The sequence below is a fragment of the Vitis vinifera genome, chromosome 14, assembly GCF_030704535.1.
Source record: "Vitis vinifera cultivar Pinot Noir 40024 chromosome 14, ASM3070453v1".
In the NCBI taxonomy this organism is placed as follows: domain Eukaryota; kingdom Viridiplantae; phylum Streptophyta; class Magnoliopsida; order Vitales; family Vitaceae; genus Vitis; species Vitis vinifera.
Window position 1 is genome coordinate 26,215,791 of NC_081818.1, and position 21,085 is coordinate 26,236,875.

The window sequence follows — 21,085 nt, forward strand, 5'->3', positions numbered from 1 at the left end:
GAGCTGACGCAATCTCGATTCATGCCGACCACCAGACTCAAAACTCAGAAGAAAGATCCATGAATAAAGTCCATAATTATGGTGCACCTACATCAAAATAATGCATGTTTGTGGCGCTATAACACATGGGGGTTTCAGCCTTGGAGCCTGGAGGACCCCATTCTCCATTAAGATCCAAGACTTGAATTCTACGTGTGAGCCCACCTCTGCCCACCATGGTCCATGCTTGATTTCGCAAATGGCAAGTGATTAAACAATAAAACTATGCTTCTGAGAATAAATGTGTTGTCATGTAGCAGGGTGTGGTAGGCCACGCCCCACACCTAACAATCAAGGTGTCTTTTTGTTTGGTGGTTTGGGTTTCGTTTTCATAATTGAGATGGTTTGGGAGAGAATTCATCCATGTGGCCGCTGCGTGGCTTCTGGGTTTTTTTATTTTGCTTTCTCTCGTGTCTTGATGATTGATTTTTGGTTTTATTTGGTAATTGTGCAGGTTATATGTTTGTCAGTGATTGCATTGTAAGTCTGAAAATGTGGGTGTGGGGATGATATAGGAAGACGGTTTTTTATTTGGGCTTGAAAACAAGCCCAGCCCAGCCCAGACCAGCCCATCCTTTTCATCAATGGGCCTTTGTTTCTGTGGGTTTTCTTGACTTTCGGTATTTATTAAAATGATTTGACAGAAAACATGACCTATTTAATAAATGGATTAAATTGAAATGTGCATGAACCGACACATATGATTTGAACCCATTAATCACGTTAAGATCATTCCACATTTTTTACCATGTTCAAGACTTCTTCCTCTATTTATTTTGTTTTTATATTATTTTGATACTTTCTCTTATTTATTTTGTTTTTATAATATTTTGAAAAGACAAGTTGATTTTTTTTTTTATATTGAAATGTCTTTGAAATAAGTTTCATAATTTTTAGATTTTTATTTTATTTTTTGGTATGATCTTATTTTAATTTTAAATTACTACATTTATACAAAAAGCCTTCTTTTTTCTAAAGATGACAATAAAACGGGTTCAAAATATGTCGTCATTATTCCAATCCGGCCTTATTTATTTAAAATAATTTTCATTTTTAACTCGTTTAACTTTTTAAAAAAAAATATTTTAAATTTTTTTAATAATTTTATAAATAATTAAATTATTATATTTTTATAATTTATTTTATCAAAAAATATTTATTATTAGTATTATTATTATTTATGTATTATAAATAAGAATATAAAAATTAAATTAAATTAAATTTATATATAATCGAGAGTGGATGGGATGGGATGGGATGGGATGGGATGGGATGGGACAAGGTAGTAACTCATCCCAAATTTTACAAAAAAAAATCTCAATTCCGTTTATTTAAATTTTAAACTATTTAAACCCATCGTTGGAGCGGGTATCCGAAAACCCGTCGTACTTTCCCTCTTGCGTCATCGAACGACGTCGTTTCAGTTCTGCGTTTCGTCCACACCCCAGTATTCAGTATTCGAGGGAATATGTTGTGGGAAAATGAATTAGGTGAAAGGACGCCATTTTGGACAACAAACCAACTACCCTCATTTCCCTTCTCTGGTTATCTCTCCCTCAGTCTCCATTTCTCTCCCTGACTCCATCGTCTCACCCGTTGATTTTCTCCCCTGACCCAGATTCCGATGGCGCCGGCGAAGATCGCACCCTCTATGCTCTCCTCCGACTTCGCCAACTTGGCTTCCGAAGCCCAACGTATGCTCAGTTTTGGCGCCGACTGGCTCCACATGGACATCATGGTACGCTTCCTTCTTTATCATACGGTTTCCAATCAATCTCCCCAATTTCCTATTCCTCTATTTTGTGGAAAATCAATGAATGTTGTATCTTTGATTATTCAATAAGCTGATTTTTTCCATGTTTCTATGTGCAGGATGGGTAGGTTGGATGCTTTGCTCTTTTTGCTTCTGGCCTGTTTGGTTTGGAATTTTGATTTCTTTTTTCTCTCTAATGAATAGAAGTGTTGATGTTTTGTTCCTTAGTACTCAATTTTGCATTTTCTGTCTTTTTTAATGTTGTGTTGAATGTGGGTTTGAATCATGAACAAGGACTAGGGCTTGATTTTGAATTTTTGTGGGGTGTGAAGTTCAGAGGTGGCTTGTTTTTTGAGTTGAATATGATGGGTGATCTAGTCGGAGGGGAAATTTACAAAATGGAACCATCTAAGTTAGAATTGAAATGCACAGGATAAAATTGTATAGAGTAGGACAAACAATAGGTTGTCACTTTTAATTACAGGAGAGAAAATTTTCAAGTGGAGAGTTTTAATACCAAGTTGACTAAAGTTTCCAATGGGTGGAGGGTGATTGAACATGTGAAACAACAGAAAGCATCCAAAAGCTTGTGACCATTTGCCTGCAAACAAAGTGAATTTTTAGTCTGAGACTCCTTTAGATGAGTGCCAACCATTTAACTCGTACTATATTGATGGGAAAGGTGATTATTCAATGCCTCTTTTGGAGCAAGAAATTTATTTCATGTCACTCCTTTGTCCATCCATAAGTTTTGTTTGGGCAATTTTTACTGTATATAGGTTTTTCCTTACTATGCATTGTAAATCAATTTGATGGACACCATTCAATCCTGAGTTGTAGGTCTTAAAAATTGTGGCACAAGAATTCTTGTTGGGGGAACCTTTCGCACCGTGAGGATACAAGGTGTTTAACTAAATCTTTAATGTGAATCATATACACCGATGATATTTAACACAAGAACCTCTACACATGATATATTATATCGAGTATACCTCTTGTGTACATAGGTGCACCTCCTTTTGTTGGGCACTGTTTTATACATTTGCTTTTGCCTATAAAAAAATGATAGAATGCATTGAGAATTTTAAAATGTAATTGTAGACTCATAATATTGGTCGATTATTTGGTTGTTATGCATAACTAATCTATGCTCGTTGTATTTTCTGTGAAATTCCTTCCCATTATTGAAGTTATTTTTTCATATTATAGTGCAGTAAGTAACTCCCTACATTTTTGTCACTTTAAGAGCCAAGTAACCGAAATACTCTCTTAGTGAGCTTATTAGGTCTTTGCGGCTTTAAATGATTAAAGAGAGAGAATGAAGGAGTTTTTTTCGATGTTTTCTTGTAACAGTCATAACCATTTTTAAACTTGTGAAACATGATACTTTTTTAAAGAAATAAATGAATAACCCTAGAATTGAGGTAGTACGGCTTGCCTTTGCTGCAATAAAAGAACTGCTGTGCATAATCTGTAACATGGATGTCTCCATGCTTCTGATCATATCAATGCCATTTTATGTTTTGTTGTTATCATTATGGTTGGTTCCTTACTATCAAAATTTTAAAAGGCTATTGAGGCTTATGCCTTGAGGTGCCCCTCAAGGTGAGCATCTACGCATTAGCCTTGTGGTTATAGCCTCAATGCAGGGTAATTGAGGCTTAAGCCTCAAGGCTAATTCCTAGAGGCTTACAATAGTCTCAATGCAGGGTAATCGAGGCTTAAGCCTCAGCATGTTGGGCTTAAATCTTGAGGCTATAAGCTCAAGGCTATTGAGGCTTAAGCCTCAAATATTAAAAGGGTTTTAAAAGGTTTAGGGCCTTTGTGAGGTTTTGGTATATATGTTATGAGAGGTTTAAGCCTCAATATCCAATGCGTTTAATGGATTTGGGGTTTTGTGGTTTTTGATATAAATTTTTTAAGTTTTGTCTTGGGTTAGACATTTTACAAAATAAGGGCATAAGCTTCCAATTAACCCTTTAATGGGGTGGCTTCAATTGTTGGTTGCCGTAATGGTTGAGCTCATATATGATCATTCATCTTATTATTGGTAGATACAGGAAAAGGATCATTGCAATTAATGAACTATGAAGAAGAACATGATGGACATTAACATTGATGAGAAGGATAGTAGAACAATTGGATATGATTTATGATTCTATGGCAGATCCTATTCGTGATGGTGATGGCAATGCTAGAGATCATTCAATGAAGCCTTGAGAGGGAGTTGGATTTTATAAGAGAGAAAGAGAAATTAAATTAGAAACTACTGACAATGACAAGCAATTGATTTGGTTATTATGAATTTTACAATTTTCTTATTATTTAGTTTTCATATGATTTTATTATTATTATTTATTTATTTTTGTTTAAGTTAAGGCTTATGCCTTATTCCATCTTGAGACTTATGCCTTGCCTCATTTAGGTAAAATGCCTAGAGATCATTTTTAGCCTTCCAAAACATTGCTTATTATTATTATTATTATTATTGGACCGATCAAAAAAAAAAATTATTGTTATTATGATTGGTTCCTAACTTGGGCGGTTCCTATGGTTTAACTTGCTCCCATTGTGGATGATCTACTTAGTGAAACAAAAAATGCACCTCTGTAATTTCTTTAACTAGTTGAATCCTCTGAAGTACAACTATTGGATTATTTGCACTTATGCTCATTTTCTTTTCCATAGGCACTTTGTTCCGAACCTTACTATTGGTGCCCCAGTCATTGAGAGTCTGAGAAAGCACACAAAGTAAAACTTTCATGGTTCCTTGACTTTCAACAAATTTTAAACTTTAACTTCCTGGATGTTGGCATTTTCTTGCTATAACCAGAGAAAATATCATTTTTCTTCTCTTACAGTGCATATCTGGATTGCCACCTGATGGTCACAAATCCTCTTGATTATGTGGAGCCTCTAGGAAAAGCTGGTGCTTCAGGTTTCACATTTCATGTTGAGGTATCCAAAGGTGAGCTACAGTATTGATGGTTTTTCCTCTTTGTTTAGTCTTTATCATTTTAGATTTATTATCTTTATTTCTGTTCCAAATGTGGTATTGCTTTTTCAGAGAATTGGCAAGAGCTTGTTGAAAGAATTAGGTCAAAAGGTATGAGGCCAGGTGTGGCCTTGAAGCCTGGAACACCCATTGAAGAAGTTTATCCATTGGTATCCATTTTGTCTCTTTCCTTTTGAGGATTCAAATCTGGGTTGTCAGCTAGTTCTTGTTTTGGATGGAATAGTGTGAAATCATGATTCTAATGGATTTCATCCAGATAAATCAAGATTACTGGTGTTTTGTGTAATTATTGAGTACAGTATAAAGCCTCCTGAGAACCCCTGCAATTATGTGTTAAAATTTCCCTTTTGGTCCACAGGTTGAAGGTGAAAATCCAGTGGAAATGGTCCTTGTCATGACTGTGGAACCTGGATTTGGTGGACAAAAATTCATGCCAGAAATGATGGATAAGGTGCAATTATGCTCCTTTCTTTCTATCTCTTCTTCTTCCTCTTGTATTTTTCTTTAAATTCCAATTCTTCTTGTCAGTATCTATCCTTTTGTTCCCATAACCCATTTCCTTTTCTTGGATCTCGACGTTCAGGTACGTGCATTGAGAAAGAAGTACCCTTCACTTGATATTGAGGTGAGTCCATCTCTTCATTGTCTTCAATATTTCTAATTACAGTTAAGCATTTCCCTGGCTTCTGTTCAAGCAATGATGCTTCATATGATGGTCTATGTGCTTTTCGTGATTTGCCTGTATGTGGAGATAATAATAATATATGATTAACTGCACCGAACTCAGATCTATACCACTTGTCTTGTGGTATGCATGTGAAAATTGTAGCCATTTTTTTGAAATAGAAACTCAACGAAAAGGGACTGCACATTTCAACTGCAACAACCATTTGAGATAGGTTTTCCACTTTGTTTTGCAGGTAGACGGTGGTTTAGGGCCTTCTACCATTGACATGGCTGCTTCAGCAGGAGCCAATTGCATCGTTGCAGGGAGCTCAGTATTTGGAGCCCCCAAGCCAGAGCAAGTTATATCTCTTCTGAGAAAAAGCGTGGAGGAAGCCCAGTGAAATTGTTGATAAGACAACCAAGATTTCGAAGAATTGTAATTGTTGATAAGACAAGCAAGATACTGATAATATTTTATCGCCACATCCACTTGTTTACACTATTTAACTCCGTTAAAATTTTGGAAGTACAATAAAACCAGATGATTTGTTAGTGTCATCCACTTCATCATCTCATGCCTCTTGACTTTTCCTCAAGTGCTATGTATAACCATAAGTCCCGCAGGAGACAATGCGTTCACGATGTTTCAGAACATATCATATCTTTCCCACCCAAATATTGCATTTCTGCTCTGTTTTCATCTTCTTTTCTTATGCAGTGCCTAACAATTTATTATGTGGTAATTTTGTAGTATTACCGGCATTCTAGATTGTAGTCTAGATTCTTGAGTTCATGCTGTGTGGATAGGATACCGATCCAATCCAGTGAACCAGAACTTATGCTGTGATATTTTTAATGTCAACCTCCCCATGACATTGTCTCCATGGGCACATGTACAATAATTCAGAAGCCACAAATATAAGTATTCCAAGATCCATATCCGATGCATTGGCAACAGAGGTCCTTCACCGCCCTCATTGATTATGGTTCTTGACAAAAGAAACCTTTCAAGGCTCACTAAGGCATGTTCCTAAGTCTCCTTTTCTCTGAATTATTTTTATTTTTATTTTTGAAGCAGTCGAGTGGTAAGCACGTGCTATCACATGCACGTGGCCGCCCTCCAAGATCGAATTTTTGTCTATCGATACTTGGATCCTTGAGTCGGTTAGCCCCTCACCCCATTTTTAAGACATCCAAGCTGGTGTTATCCCTTCAAAAACCAGGTTCATGTGATAAAAAGATCAAACCAGCTGATAAGTGAGTTGTATGCATATGGGCCACACCCTACCCTTGTGTCCCTTAGCACTAGACTCAATTGAATGACTTTACAAGCCAGCGACAAATAAAGTGGTTCTTTATGGGGGGTATTGGAGCTTGTCAACCTAGGAAACTCATTCTAAATTTGACCTATTTTTCCGTAGCCTCTTTTCTGTGCCTCTGCTTTACCATGCATGGATGTCTCATCAATTCAAGTGATATAATCCTTCTTTCTTTTCCCACCATGCACGCCACTATCATGCTATCTGGTCACCATTGTAATCTTTGGAAGCTTGTCCATGCCTTTTTATGTTGTGACATATAATTCTATATAAGTTGAAGGTGTATATCCATGCATGTACACCTCGTATTTGAATTGATGTAGTTTCCATGCTTGTCCTCTGTTTTTCAGATTCATGAATGGAGCTATGATGACTATACGTATGCACCCAAGCTATCAAAGATTAAAGGTAAGGTGCTCATCTTTATCTGAATATCACATGGCTTATCTTGATAATCTGAATCAGAGGAGGGGTTTGGTCATTGAACTAATAATTTATGCAAAGGAAAATTGATACTGCAACAGGAACAAAGCTGGGCCAGTCTGTGCAAGTGGGTGCAAGGACATGAATGAGTCTGAGTTAGAAGCATGTTAATGTATCTAAAAGCTGGTGGGAGCCCAAGAGAGGAAGCTATGAGCTCTGGAAGTTGAGAACTTGGGAGAGATCACCTCCCCCTAGCCAATGGAATCAAGCCCAAGGAAAGGGGGTTAGCCAAACAGCTGGAATCAGAGTAAAAATATGCACCTCTTTGTCATCCCCAAGAGTTCTGTCCAAACAGATTTTTAAAATACTCTCTTTTTAACACCATTTTGTATGGATCCAAAATATTCACTCTCTTAAAGTAAGAAAGTTATTCTTTTATAACAGGTTTCCTAGGTTGAAAGGCGTGGTCGGGGCATGGCTGCTCTCATCAATAACTTCTATCTAAGAGCTTTGTTTTTGTTCATCCTTGTATTTGTCTCCACTCTGGGACAGAGCTTGCTAAGCTGTGAGACCTCCTCCCGGGATGCTTCTGGCTACTACTGCAATGGAAATGGATCCCAGAAACAGTGTGGGACTTTTGCACTTCTTCGCACCAATTCCTACTACTCATCTCTTTTCAATCTGAGCTTCTACTTAGGGATTGATCGGTTCTTGATTGCAGAAGCAAATGGCTTCTCTGCTGACACAGAGTTACTTCCATACAATCTGCCTTTGTTGATCCCAATTGAATGTAAATGTAAGGCCGGTTTCTTTCAGGCTGAACTCACTAAAACTACCATAGAAGGGGAAAGCTTCTTTGGCATTGCTGAATCGCTGGAGGGCCTGACCACCTGCAAAGCCATCCGAGAAAGGAACCCGAGCATCCAACCATGGGGTCTTGCAGATAAAGTCCGGTTGCTAATCCCATTGAGATGTGCCTGCCCATCATCATCTGAACTTATTCAAGAAACAAAGCTTTTGCTGTCTTATCCCGTAAGTGAAGGTGATACGGTTCCTAGCTTAGCCTTCAAGTTCAATACTACTTCAGAAGCTATTATCTCAGCAAACAACAGATCAGGAGCAACTCTGAGACTAGGAAGCCTAGCACCGGTTTCATCGCTCCTGATTCCACTCAGAGATAAGCCCACCCTTGGTTCCCCTGCGAAGCCTCGTGAGCCGAATTTGGGTCTTCCAGCAACCAGCATCCCAGTAATTAATCCGCACAAGAAGAAAACAAAAATGTGGAAGATTGGAGTTTATATTGCAGTTAGTGGGGTTGCAGTTGGAGCAAGCGTTGCCATTGCTGCAGCCGTCTTGGTGATCCACTGGAAGCGGAAGAAGCAGAATGCTTACAAGATGGGAGATGTGGAGCTACAACAGCTTGGCTTGAGTGTAAGAACCACCAGTGAGAAAAAAGTCTCGTTTGAGGGATCCCAAGATCCTATCGATCAGATCATCGACTCCACCCCGCATAAGATTGTAGTGGAGACATACACTATGTTGGAGCTGAGAAAAGCTACAGAGGACTTCAATTCAAGCAATCTCATTGAGGGATCGGTGTTTCATGGTCGTCTCAATGGCAAGAACTTGGCAATAAAGCATACACATCCAGAAGCCATTTCCAAGATAGAGTTTGGGCTTTTTCATGATGCAATTCACCATCATCCCAACATAATGAGGCTGTTAGGGACATGCTTGAATGAAGGTCCTGATTCATATTTGATTTTTGAGTATGCCAAGAACGGGTCCTTGAAGGACTGGCTGCATGGTGGGCTGGCAATGAAGAGCCAATTCATTGCCTCCTGCTATTGTTTCTTGACATGGAACCAAAGGTTGAGGATTTGTCTTGATGTAGCAATGGCCTTGCAGTACATGCACCACATAATGCACCCCTGCTATGTTCACCGAAACATAAAAAGCCGAAACATCTTCTTAGATGAAGAGTTCAATGCTAAGATTGGGAATTTTGGCATGGCAAGATGTTTTGAAGATGATGCTGAAGACTCCCAGCCTTATTCAACTGCCTCTTGGAGTAAAGGGTATTTAGCTCCAGAATATCTTCACCAGGGTATAATCTCCCCAACCCTTGATATTTTTGCTTATGGGGTGGTTTTGCTGGAGGTTTTATCTGGGAAAACACCCATAACCAGGGCTGATGATAAGGGAGGAGGGAGAGTTTGGCTTCCAGAGAAAATCAAGTCCATATTAGGCTCAGAAAACACAGAGGAGCTCAGAGACTGGATGGACAGCGCATTGGGTGAGAATTATTCGTTTGATGCTGCCATCACATTGGCCAATCTTGCAAGAGTTTGCACAGACGAAAATCCATGCTCCAGACCCAGTGCTGGGGAAATTGTTGAAAAGTTATCAAGATTGGTGGAACAGCTACCAGAGGGAGAGCAATTTTCTATCTGCGAAAGCTCTTCCAAGCCCCTAGTCAAGGCTGCTGCAAACAGCCTATGAAAACTATAAACTATAGACAACCATCCTCATACTGATTCTAGCTTTTGTGTCGCTTAGGAATTTATCTAGAGTGTTTGGCTCTTGGTATCTTCATAAGGGTAGTGGGGTCCTGTACATATGTAATTAAGAAACTGAATTGGACACGGTTTAGCTTCAACTCTGTACTCTCTCTCCCCCTGTTTCTCTGTCTGTCTCTGCTTCTGAAATAATAAATGCAGTTCGTACTGAGTTTTAAGGTCATATATTATACAATAGGAAGGCTACTATGGTCTGTGCATCAATTTCCCCAACATATTCTCAGGTTGCTAGGCTTCATTGAAGAACACGCAATTTTGACTCTCAGTCAAAAGATCAGTCATCAATATCGAGCCAATGTTAAAACAAGATTATAATGTCATCAAAAGTTTACAGAGCCATGATTGTATATGAGTGCTCTGCAACAAAAAAAAAAAAACCCCTGGGTGCTCTCCATGGCACACTTCAAACTCTAGTGTATCGTATTATGGAGCTAATAGGATCCCCTAATCAGTCCTAATCCTTGTGGACCCTCTGTTTTGGATTGCCACAACACCCTTTTGTGCCTTCCTCCATAAGGTCACATATTTCTTGATGGACTGAATCGGATTCGAAGCCCATCAGACTGGATGGAAGCTTTAGTTGGACTTCAGTGGATAAAACTTCAACATTAGCCCAGCCCAATATTAAATTGGATTGGGATTTCTCGACCCAAATCAATTTTCTTTGTCTCTACCGATTGGGCTTGATTAAACTGACCCTCGTGCCAATTAAGAATGAGGTTAGAAGGGAACTAGATTGGCATTTGGATGGTTCAATTGGTTAGCTTTGAGCAGTAAATCAAATCGAACTAATTTAATCAGTTTTCATACATTAAGAACCAAACTACCTAAACATAAAAGAGGAAATTGATCGGTTTGATTTAATTTAATTTGATTTAGTAACAATAATCGATCTCATGATTTACGTCAATTCAATTTAATAAAAAAAACATTTTTTTTGTTACTAAATTAAAAAACTTATAATTGAACATTGTGGGTTAAAAAACATAAATAATGCTAATACAACAAATTACTCAAATCAATTTTTGTAACATCTTTTAAACAATCTTATCATAACCCTATCATATGAGTAACTCTTGATATAGTTCATTCCAACCCCATTATAGAAAAGAAAAAAATATGTAGATGTGAATTTAGGTCCCACTAAATATAAAAATGTCCATCAAATTAATAGTTATTATGTATTATAGTTATGATTTGATTTATTATCGGTTTTTTAAATGAGTCATTTTTTCTATTAGGGGGTGTTTGGTACACGGGAATAGGGAGTGGGAATAGACATCTCATTCCTTTTCTCCCTTATTCCTATGTTTGGATAAATGTTAAGAAGGCGGAAATGAAATAAAAAATTATTCCGGCAGAAATCAAATTCAACTTATGAGTCGGATTTGCATTCATTAAAAGTAGGTGGTATTCTGATTCATTAAACTTATTTGATAATATAAAATAACCTAAATTACTATTTTACCCTCTTATCTTGTTTTTCAAATCCGATGTTTATCTTCTTTGTAAAGGTAGAGATCCATTCATCATCCACTTCTTATCTTCTTTGCAAAGTTAGAGACCACTCATCATCCAATTCTCTACAACAAGTGATTCTTTCAAATTGAATCAATTAAACCTTCCACGATATTTAAAAAAAAAAAATCAATTTCTAATTTATAGGGTTTTGGATGTTCATTTTGATTATTGGATCTAGGATTCGTCATTGTTTGCTGCAACTAGGTTCTGAAAAACATTTGCTAGCTTTGAGAATTTAAATATTATAATAAATAATTTTTTTTTGAAAAATATAATTTTATAACTACTTAAGCATGACAAATTATTCAAATTTTTAATAAAAATAATAATTGAATATTTGTGCATTAGGGTTATACAATTTTTTATGGTTAATTTTTTATTTATTGAGTATATATATATTTTTTAGTCTTATTATTTAATAACAAAAAACCTCTCAAATTTTATTTTTTTAAAATAGAAGTAAAAATAAAAAAATATTTTAAATTATATGTAAGGATATTATTGTAAATTTATTTCTTTTTCATTTCCATTCCTATTATTATCAAACATTGGAATGTAAACAAATAATCATTCCAATCTTGCATTCCTAAGTTCATCCAAATGGTAGAAATGGAATCATCAAATTCATTCCATTCCACTAAGAAATAGGAAAGGAAACAAAATATTATTTCCATTTCCTATTCCGACGTACCAAACACCCCCTTAATGGATTGATTCCATTCGATTAATTTTATTGGTTAAATTGAATTTTTTGCTTATCCAACCAAAAATTAGTGAGAGTTAAAATGATAGATAGAAAATAATGTTGATTTTACTCACCTTCGTTAAGATTATAGTAGTTTAAAATTTTGTTAAATACCTCTTTTATTTTAAATTAAAGAGAAAGTGTCACACCCCAAAACCCACTTTAAGGGCATGATGATCATTTTACACCTCAAACCCAAAGGTTCAAAGTGAAAACAACACCATATTCATCATATAACGGGAGATTACCAATTACCAATTTCCCAGAATAGTAAAATAAATATATTCTATGATCCTCAATTCTCGACTTTAAAAACTAACATATCAACCAAAGTGTTATTGTCCAAATAATTCTAAACTCAAAATAATTTAAATGAGAATTAAGTTTTAACATCTAAACAATGTCCATAATAAAGAGAGTTTAAATAAATGTTTTAATAAAGCTAAATTTCCCTCCTAACGAGCATTCGTCGCTCGAACCAAGGTTACTTGAAAAATTATCAACAAAGGGGATGAGCTCAAAGCCCAATAAGAAACATTAATACAGTTTCATAGATCAAACATTTTCAATCATGCTTGCAACACATGAGATATAACATATACTTATTTTTATAAAAACTTTTGAGTTTAAAATACTAATACATTCAAACTTTTCAACAAAACTTTCTCATATTCATTTCAAAATAATTTCTCATCAAAACCAAATCGTATACATTTAAAATATCTTTACTCTGGTTATTATATGACAAATGGTGCCCAATTAGGTGGAACTTCACAATTAAATAACTAATTTCAAATTTGTTTCATTTAAGGTGAACAAAACCAAATGTCAACAATTATAAGGTCATAAGGTCAACTATTATAACCCGTTAATTAGGATCATATAACTCAGAATTAAACATTTTATTTCATTAATTCAAACTTACAAAACAAAGTATCATACCTCTTCAATTTTTTATTTTTCATAAACAAAGAAAATTCTCAAATATACTTTCCATACAAAACACATATTTGATTATAGGTAAAGATAAAAATAATATTTTTACTTGAAGTGTTTAGTTTGACGAATTTACTCCTTATCAGGAAAAAATCTGAACTTGAAACTATAGACTTTTAAATATTTAGCCCTAAGTTCTTCAATTCTCTAATTTTTGTTAATATAATTTTTTGAATAAAAAAGATAAAAGAAAAATCTAATTTATACCAAAAATTACTACCACTTGACCTGTTTATTTCGGGGGTGTTACAGGAAGTCAATAAATATATCAAAGGAAAAGAATAAGGTGAAAGTATTTGATAAAATTTTAAACCAAAGGACTAGGTGGTGTATGGTGCATTTAGTCAAGTGGAGTTTCGTGAAATTAATCTTAGAAAATAAAAAAATAAAATAAAGGGAAAGAAAGCACCACCTTCTCGAGAAGGCACGTGATGATAAGAAAAGGGAAAAATGGAAAAAGAAAAAGGAATTGGAAAAAGCTTATCCGATTCCCTCGTGTGTAAAGAGAAAATGATAAATTAAAGAGGTGGGAAGGAAGGGAAAAAGATAATTGACGTGAAGCTCCCTGGTGGTGGGGCTTAGACTTATCAAGACCACACGCGCAGGCCCCTGAAACTCAACCTTCAGGTGCCGCTTTCCCTTCCCCTTCCCTTCCACACATGTAAGTCTTTCATATACTTTTCCAATGCCCCTCGCCTCCTTCCCACTCAACTAACATTTCTCTTTCTCATTTCTTGGATTCCATTTACCAAATTCATTCTTAATTGTCTTTGGCTCAATGGAAAGTGGGTTCGAATAGGCTTGACATCTGTACGTGTTTTTTTGTTTAAAAACAGTAGTTTTCTGCAACATCAAGTTATTGTCCACCTAATTTTTAGTTTCCTCAACTAAGAAGCTGTCTCCCATACTCATTCATGCAAAGCAATAGCCATATATTACTCAGGGAGAAAGTAGAAAAGACATAATCAATGAAATAATGGAATATATACCAGAAATAAGAAGAAGAAGAAATGAATGGATACACAATCAACAGACAACAACTGATCAGCTGCTACACGACATACACAGAAAATACATGAAGAAGATGAAGGAAAGCAAGGCATGATGATCATCTATAACATCATGACCTTGAACTCATCAAAATTGAGAACCCCATCACCGTTGAGATCAAACTGTGAAATCATGACTGTGCACTCATCGATGCTCCGGGATTCACCAAGTCTACTCAGCATCCTGTTCAAGCTCTTTGGGGTGATGCAACCGCACCCATCATTCTCGTACATCTTAAACGCCTCCTTCAAATCGTTTATCCTCTCTTCCTCCTCCACTCCCTCCACCAGCCTCACCAAGTCCCCCAACTCCAACAACCCATCCCCGTCCGAATCCAGCGACTCCAGCGCCGCCTCCGCCTCCTCCAGCGTCATCCCATCGCAATGCCCCTGAAGCTCCGACGCTGATATCTTCCCATCTCCATTGTCATCAAAGTGCTTAAACACACGCTCATACTGAACGTGTTTCTCGATCATCTCATCGTTTGCCATACCAGCTCAAATGGGTTTCTCTTCCCTCCGCAGAAACAAACTCTCGTAAATCTGTTCTTGAACGCCAAGAAACTGGGGAGAGATGATTGTAGTTATAGCCTTATAGGTGATGATCATGCCGCGTATTTGACCAGACGAAATCATAATTTAAAAGAGTTAGCGTCTTTTGCTGAAATTTATCCTCAAAGGAACATTGAATATTAAGACATGATCCATGCGTTGGGAACGTACGAGGAAGATGGGGTTAAACTCAGATGGGGGAGACAAATGAGAACTCTTTGTCCTCTAAAAGGACAAGTGGATGTCCGAAACCTACCAAAGTAACCGTCCAAATTGTTGGAGCCATTAGCCATGTGAGAGAGGAAACAAAAGGAGAACGTCGGCGAAGGGTGAGTCTTTGGAATTGAATTGACGTCTCTGATTACTGGGGTTCTGGGTTGAATTCAGTTCTCAAATTTGTTTTGTCCTTTCTTAAAAATTCATAATTTCAAGTCAAACTGTTAATTTATGTAATATATTCCCCAGATTTCCAGCAGTAAAATGATTTTTTTTTTTTTTTTTTGGGTATTAAAAAAGGAATCCTTTTACAACTTTTTCTTTTTCTTAATCAAGCTATTCAACCCTAAAGCGAGAATGTGCATGGCATGATTAGTCCAATTTTAAGCATCAAATATCAAATTAAACTAAGCGCGTCGGCTATGATAATTTATTGTTTTTTTTATTTTATTTTTAAACATAAAATTTAATTATAATTTTTTATATAAAATACCATTTTTAGAATCCCGAGGAGATAATGACGTGAATTAAAAGTTTGTTCTAACGTGATTAAAACAGTTTTCTATTTTTAAAAACATATAAGATTGTTATTTTTTGAAAATAGTTTTTAAAAATAAAGTAAAATGGAAAATAGTTTTTTAAAAACCAACAAAAGTTTTCATCCGTTTTTAGAAATAAAAGAAAAATATAAAAATTAATAAAAATAAATAAATTAAATTGAACATGATAGCATTCCCTTTCTCCCTTCACAATGATCTTTCCTTAAATTACGCATGCTTTTCTAAAGGTTTTTTATTTTCTATTTTAAAAAACTGTTTTTAAAAATAACTTATCAAGCACCCTTATTTTTATTAAATACTATTAAATTATTTTTTATTTTTTAACTTAAAAACAAGTTTTAGAAAATATAACCAAATAGGCCCTAAAATATTAAATTTTTATTAGCTCAAATTTTTAAAACTTATTAAATAACTTTTAAGGATATAAGTTTTAATATCTCAAATTTTAAAAAAATTTAAAAATAATTTTCAACTACATAAGAGAAAGTGTATCTAAATGAAATCTAATTTAATTCATTTTCATATGTTCAAATCAAAATTATTAAATTTAAATAAAATATGAATTTTTTTTATTTAATAATAAAAATCAATTTAAGCCCATTTACTTCATTTTGATTTGGTTTTGTTCTATTCAATTTAACAGCAAAAACATTTTTTATTTATTAATTTAGACCAAAATACATATATAGATATGATTTGGTGCCATTCAAACATGAAAAATATGTATGGACTAACAACATAAATATTATTTCTTTACATTTCAATTTTTTTTTAATATAATGGTGATGTTATTTTCAAATTATTTAATTCCTAAATATTTATATATATTCACTAAATTGGAATAGTTGCTTATGAAAATTGTACGAAACTCTTAGTAATTTTAATGGATATAGATTTTTTTGAAAATTAGATTCGAAAGCAATTTACTTAATTCTGTAAAGTTTCCTTTTCTAAATTATTCCAAAGGATTTTAAATTATTTTGATAAGAATCCTTGTAAAATAAAAGTTTCCCTTTTGGATAAAGTGCTCTCTAGTTTTTATTTTTCAAGTTTTTGGAAACTTTTTTATTACACTAATCATTAATTTGAAAGTAAATATTTGTTTTTCGAAATTTTCAAGATGAATAATTTATTATTAAAGGAATTACTAAAAGTTTTATTTTTGGTAATTTTAACGGAATATATTATTATGAAAATTAGATTTCATATTTAAGAATATTTATTAAATTGGAAAGGTGTAGGGAATAAGAAATTAAATTAATAAGAAATTTTAAATATGAGAGATAAAATTCATTTCTAAATTTATTCTTAAGAATTTGAAATATTTTTTAAAAACTTATTATCAAAATCTGTTTCATATTTAGAACTCTTCACTTGGTAACATTAACGTCAAAGATCTTGGTTATACACTTAACTTAGACATGAAATGATAGAATCAAGTGGTCCCACTTGCATGGGATAAAGACTAAATATGAAGGGTATTAAAAGTTTATTATTCTTTATTAAAAATAAAATAATTATATAAAGGTAATCACCTCTTTTCAAATTTATTTAACATTATCACCATAATTTAATTTAATTTTTTATATTAATTTATGTATTATTATTATTATTTTCTTTATGATCAATTTTTTAAGATAATAATAATTCAGAAAATATATTAATATATAGCATTATTCCCTTTGGAAAATTATAATTTATACGTCTTGCCCGTCTAGCTCAGTTGGTAGAGCGCAAGGCTCTTAACCTTGTGGTCGTGGGTTCGAGCCCCACGGTGGGCGTTTGGACGTAAATTTTTTTGAAAAATCTGGTGCATCCTGGACCACTGTAATCATGTAGTCGACATCCACCACAACTTCCACCCAATTTGTCGTTTCTTTAGCAACCATAGAAAGGAAACGGAGAAAACTGTTTCTCCGTTTCTAACACTCTCATACAAAAAGGAAAGTTAAACGGTTTCAAGTCAGGCTTTTAGGAAGTTTCCAACCTCTCCGAAAGACATGGAAGCAAAAGGAGTGGCATAAGCGTAATTTCATCAACTAACAGTGTCTTTTCTGGATCACTACCTCTTCAAATGCTTGGTTGCAAACCCAATTTGCGTCTCTTTTTGTCTCTCGCTTAAACCCTTCCTTCTAGAACCAGTCGTCGCCATGGCCAAACTTTGCCGCCTCAGCACGGTGGCGCCACTCTTCCTACGGCGCCGTATCGGGGTCCTTCCAAAGCGAGAGTATGGATCGGCGGCTGCGGCTCAAGTAGACTATGATTATTACGACTACGAGGAGGAGGAGGAGGTGGAGGTTTATCGGAAATTAGCGAGGGCGGACTCGGAGGGATGCGTATCGGGAAGAGGAGTGCATTGGGTGATCATAGGAGAGCCAGGTGCGAAGAAGCATGTGTACGCCGAGAGGCTCTCCAGGCTTCTCCAAGTTCCTCACATTTCTATGGGAACCCTCGTCCGCCAGGAGCTCAGCCCTCTCTCTTCCCTCTATAAACAGGTTATTTTCACCCATTTCCTTTCTTTTTTCTCTTTTTTGGGGGTGGGTTTATGATGCTTTTCATACCTAGAAAAGGAGGAAAAGTGAAGAAAAATCTGACTGTGTTGTGTTAATTAATGATGTTGAGGGATTTATGTTTTCTTGAGAAAAACTGTGAATCAAGATGATGTTTTTTTTCATTTTTTTGGTCGTTTATGCCAGAATCTCCATGGTCTTTCCATCAAGATTTTCTAAAATTGTGTTCTTATTAAGAGGAATACAGATTATGACAAACCTGAAATGTGAATTTTTATGGGGGTTGAGGGTTTTTTTTTGCATATCACTATAGCTCCATAATTTTGGGTTGTTCTCCATGTACATTACAAACGATTGGCTGGCACGTTAACCATTGGTTGTTAACTTGTTATTTATTTATTTATTGAGAAGAATGGGTTGTTAACTTGTTATCGACCTACTTTGTTTCGAGATGCTGCTGAATTTGCAATAGGCAATAGGTCATGAGAGCTTATCATCATCTACATGGATACTGATGCACCAACCTCTGTTTGAAATGATTCAGTGGTCTAACCTTCTTTGTGCTGCAACATGGAGTTGTCTCCTCAATTCCCTAAGTTAAATTTTGCCCACCTCCATAACTTGGAGTCTGTCTCTTCTCCCTAAGAAAGCATTACCTTCTCTCATGTGTTTCATTTTTTTATGGCATTTCTAGTTTTGATCTGTCTTCCTTATTTTGCCCAGTTTTGAATATGAGTATGAAATTTTTTTTGTCTTCCCAATGAGCTTAGCTTGCTAATTTTTGTTCTTTTCCTTCTTTCTTTTTTTCTCTACCCAATTTAGATAGCCAATGCTGTGAACCAAGGGAAGCTTGTGCCAGAGGATATAATTTTTGGGCTGTTGTCAAAAAGGCTGGAAGAAGGATACTGCAGAGGTGAAACTGGGTTCATTCTGGATGGGATTCCTCGAACAAGGATCCAAGCTGTAAGTTCAAAGTATTGTTTATGACATCTGCATTTTCTCTTTTATATATGTATCCACAAGCATGACTATTTTCAGCTACAAGCCAGAAGCTAATTAGAACAATCTCAGTACCCAACCTTTGGAACTTGAAATCTTACATTCTGGAAATGCTGGATTTTTATAGGAGATCTTGGATCAAATAGCTGATATTGATCTGGTTGTGAATTTCAAATGCACTGGAGATTGCTTGGTGAGAAACCATCCACAAGATGGAAGTTCTTCCCATCACCAAGAATTTCATAGGATGAGCAATCCTGGTTCATATCTAAATCTGCCACACCAGGATGATCAGTTGAATTCCACCACTGCTGATACAATACTTGCATGGAAGGAAAAACTCCGTATATATGCAGAGCAGGTACTCCACATATTTCTCCTGGATTAGAAGTTGCAACTACATTCCTCAAGCTTATAACATGTATTCTCCGATTTTGCCTAGTTTTCACTAGACCCATTGCAAAATGCTTCTGCTGAAGTAATTCATTTATTTTGTTCTTGTCTTTTATGTATATATATATGAGTATATGTTTTCAAAATGCTTTTGCTAATTTATTTATTTTGTTCTTTATTGTTTTCTCTGGTTTTCACTGACCCATTATGAAAATACTTCTGCTGAAGCAATTCGTCCATCTTGTCTTTTTCTTTATTTGGTTCCCATATGGTTTTTAAGATGTTTTTTTTGTTCAATTATTTCTTTTTAATGAGAGCAAGTGTCTCGCAGATATGCTTAAAAGGTTCAGAAGTAGTTTTTGTGACTCTTTTTAAGTTTCTCCAGTTATAAGATATTCCTTGTCTTATTGTTCTTTAGCTTCAGAACATACTAATCTGGATAGAAATAACCTGTTTGCTTACAAATTCCTGAGTTTCCTGCCTGAGTTTGATTTTTGTTATTTATCTTGGATATCAATCTTTCTTTTAGTGCGTTAAAGTACTGGCATCTTGATTCCAATAACTACATCGAAATCTCCGTTGTTCTTAAACAAGTGTTTGTGGATCCATAGATCCAATAAACTTGTCATGATCAAAATTCTTGTGTTACATTTTAAGAGTATGGGGAAAATGGAAGTTTTGCTAATTGAATTATATATTTTCCTCAGAGCAAACCATTGGAAGATTACTATAAAAAACAGCAGAAGCTTCTTGATTTCCAAGTGGCGGGTGCACCTGGAGAGACCTGGCAGGGGCTTTTGGCTGCACTACATCTCCAGCATGTGAATGCCGTCAATTCTTCACAGAAGTTGACTGCATGATTGGGTTTACGCATCATTTTTCTTCCCTATTCCGGCATTAAGAGTAGACACAAACTAGCGGGGAGTGGCTCTGCAGGGGTTCATTCTTCCCTGTTGAATGCTTTCAGTTGGGTTTGAAAGGTTTTGTCTTCTGAGTTATACTTTATCAAGTGACACAATTTGAGGATGCCTGTCTATAATGTAGTTTTGGCGAGAGAAACAAAAGCAGAGAATACTGCTATCTAAGTAAGCTTGTTTTCTTTTTCTTATTTTAAATATTTGAAATATTCCCAACATAATCAGCCTAAGAGTGGGAAGTTGGGTTAATGTTTGACAAACCAGAATTTGCCACAATTCCTATCTCTTATTTCTTTGTATTTTTATTCAACAGTTCAAATTTTACTTAACCAAAAGTAAAAAGCTCAGATATGGATGAGCTGGATGTTACACCTATTCAATAGCCTACAATTTTCTGCAACAAAACTATGGGTGAAAATGCGAGGATTTCCTTCCTTCTTTGCAAATGCCTTGGGTCGTGACTCATGTAGAGGATGTTCCAATATCGCAATATTCTTAACAATTTCTATGCCATGTCTTGTCAACGTGTGTTTTTTTTTGTTGTTTTTGTCCAAAGTCAGAAGGAAATATCCAACACGCCGTAAGTAGAAGCTTAGGTGGGAAATCTTTGAAATTAAAGTACTTAACAAAACAAAAAAGTAACATGTGCTCAGCTAGGTTGTGGACGTTTCTATAGAAGTTTGAGTCACAAAAGTAATGAGAATGGAAAATATTAAAGATGAATTTTACCTTTAAAATTTTCAAAAGACAAAAAAGTGGGGAGTCTATTGTCTTTTAAGGAAATAAGTAACCACAAAAAATTCATCAAAGATTGATCTAAACTAGTCTGTCA

The 21,085-nt window shown here is 35.2% G+C and overlaps 4 protein-coding genes and 1 non-coding gene across 7 annotated transcripts; 4 read left to right on the plus strand and 1 right to left on the minus strand.

The window, feature by feature from the left end:
* Positions 1-1,437: 1,437 nt before the first annotated feature.
* LOC100242409 (ribulose-phosphate 3-epimerase, cytoplasmic isoform) lies at positions 1,438-6,032 on the plus strand. The gene is made up of 8 exons (XM_019225275.2): positions 1,438-1,777; positions 1,912-1,916; positions 4,481-4,543; positions 4,654-4,760; positions 4,860-4,957; positions 5,167-5,259; positions 5,392-5,433; positions 5,729-6,032. Exons 1-8 carry the CDS (start codon positions 1,664-1,666, stop codon positions 5,873-5,875), a joined length of 669 nt encoding a protein of 222 aa, XP_019080820.1. The 5' UTR covers positions 1,438-1,663; the 3' UTR covers positions 5,876-6,032.
* Positions 6,033-6,061: 29 nt separating this feature from the next.
* LOC100264694 (protein LYK2) lies at positions 6,062-9,958 on the plus strand. Of its 3 annotated transcripts, XM_019225272.2 has the most exons (4): positions 6,062-6,496; positions 7,144-7,201; positions 7,318-7,523; positions 7,661-9,958. In XM_019225272.2, exon 4 carries the CDS (start codon positions 7,691-7,693, stop codon positions 9,716-9,718), a length of 2,028 nt encoding a protein of 675 aa, XP_019080817.1. In that variant the 5' UTR covers positions 6,062-6,496; positions 7,144-7,201; positions 7,318-7,523; positions 7,661-7,690; the 3' UTR covers positions 9,719-9,958. The 3 variants fall into 3 exon arrangements, with proteins under 3 accessions (XP_019080817.1, XP_019080819.1, XP_019080818.1); XM_019225274.2 differs by lacking the exon at positions 6,062-6,496 and having other exon boundaries at positions 6,509-7,206; XM_019225273.2 differs by lacking the exon at positions 6,062-6,496 and having other exon boundaries at positions 6,509-7,201; positions 7,298-7,523.
* Positions 9,959-13,972: 4,014 nt separating this feature from the next.
* Positions 13,973-15,154, minus strand: LOC100244097 (putative calcium-binding protein CML19). The gene has a single exon (XM_010662483.3). The coding sequence runs from the start codon at positions 14,596-14,598 to the stop codon at positions 14,170-14,172; it is 429 nt and encodes a 142-aa protein (XP_010660785.1). The 5' UTR covers positions 14,599-15,154; the 3' UTR covers positions 13,973-14,169.
* A 1,988-nt stretch (positions 15,155-17,142) lies between these two features.
* On the plus strand, positions 17,143-17,215 carry TRNAK-CUU (transfer RNA lysine (anticodon CUU)). Its single transcript has one exon. It is a non-coding gene; the product is annotated as a tRNA-Lys (tRNA).
* Positions 17,216-17,488: 273 nt separating this feature from the next.
* Positions 17,489-20,529, plus strand: LOC100259523 (probable adenylate kinase 7, mitochondrial). Its single transcript, XM_002263106.4, has 4 exons — positions 17,489-17,929; positions 18,767-18,907; positions 19,071-19,304; positions 20,044-20,529. The coding sequence occupies exons 1-4, from the start codon at positions 17,585-17,587 to the stop codon at positions 20,194-20,196; spliced, it is 873 nt and encodes a 290-aa protein (XP_002263142.1). The 5' UTR covers positions 17,489-17,584; the 3' UTR covers positions 20,197-20,529.
* Positions 20,530-21,085: the final 556 nt, after the last annotated feature.

Excerpts from the sequence above, each read along its gene's own strand:
- LOC100264694 (XM_019225272.2), top strand. The coding sequence starts at position 7,691 with ATGGCTGCTCTCATCAATAACTTCTATCTAAGAGCTTTGTTTTTGTTC.
- LOC100259523 (XM_002263106.4), top strand. The coding sequence starts at position 17,585 with ATGGCCAAACTTTGCCGCCTCAGCACGGTGGCGCCACTCTTCCTACGG. Across the intron at positions 18,908-19,070 it reads CTCGAACAAGGATCCAAGCT|GAGATCTTGGATCAAATAGC; the intron begins GTAAGTTCAAAG and ends GGATTTTTATAG. Across the intron at positions 19,305-20,043 it reads TCCGTATATATGCAGAGCAG|AGCAAACCATTGGAAGATTA; the intron begins GTACTCCACATA and ends TATTTTCCTCAG.
- LOC100244097 (XM_010662483.3), bottom strand. The coding sequence starts at position 14,598 with ATGGCAAACGATGAGATGATCGAGAAACACGTTCAGTATGAGCGTGTG.
- LOC100242409 (XM_019225275.2), top strand. The coding sequence starts at position 1,664 with ATGGCGCCGGCGAAGATCGCACCCTCTATGCTCTCCTCCGACTTCGCC. Across the intron at positions 4,761-4,859 it reads TCATGTTGAGGTATCCAAAG|AGAATTGGCAAGAGCTTGTT; the intron begins GTGAGCTACAGT and ends TTGCTTTTTCAG. Across the intron at positions 4,958-5,166 it reads TTGAAGAAGTTTATCCATTG|GTTGAAGGTGAAAATCCAGT; the intron begins GTATCCATTTTG and ends TTTGGTCCACAG.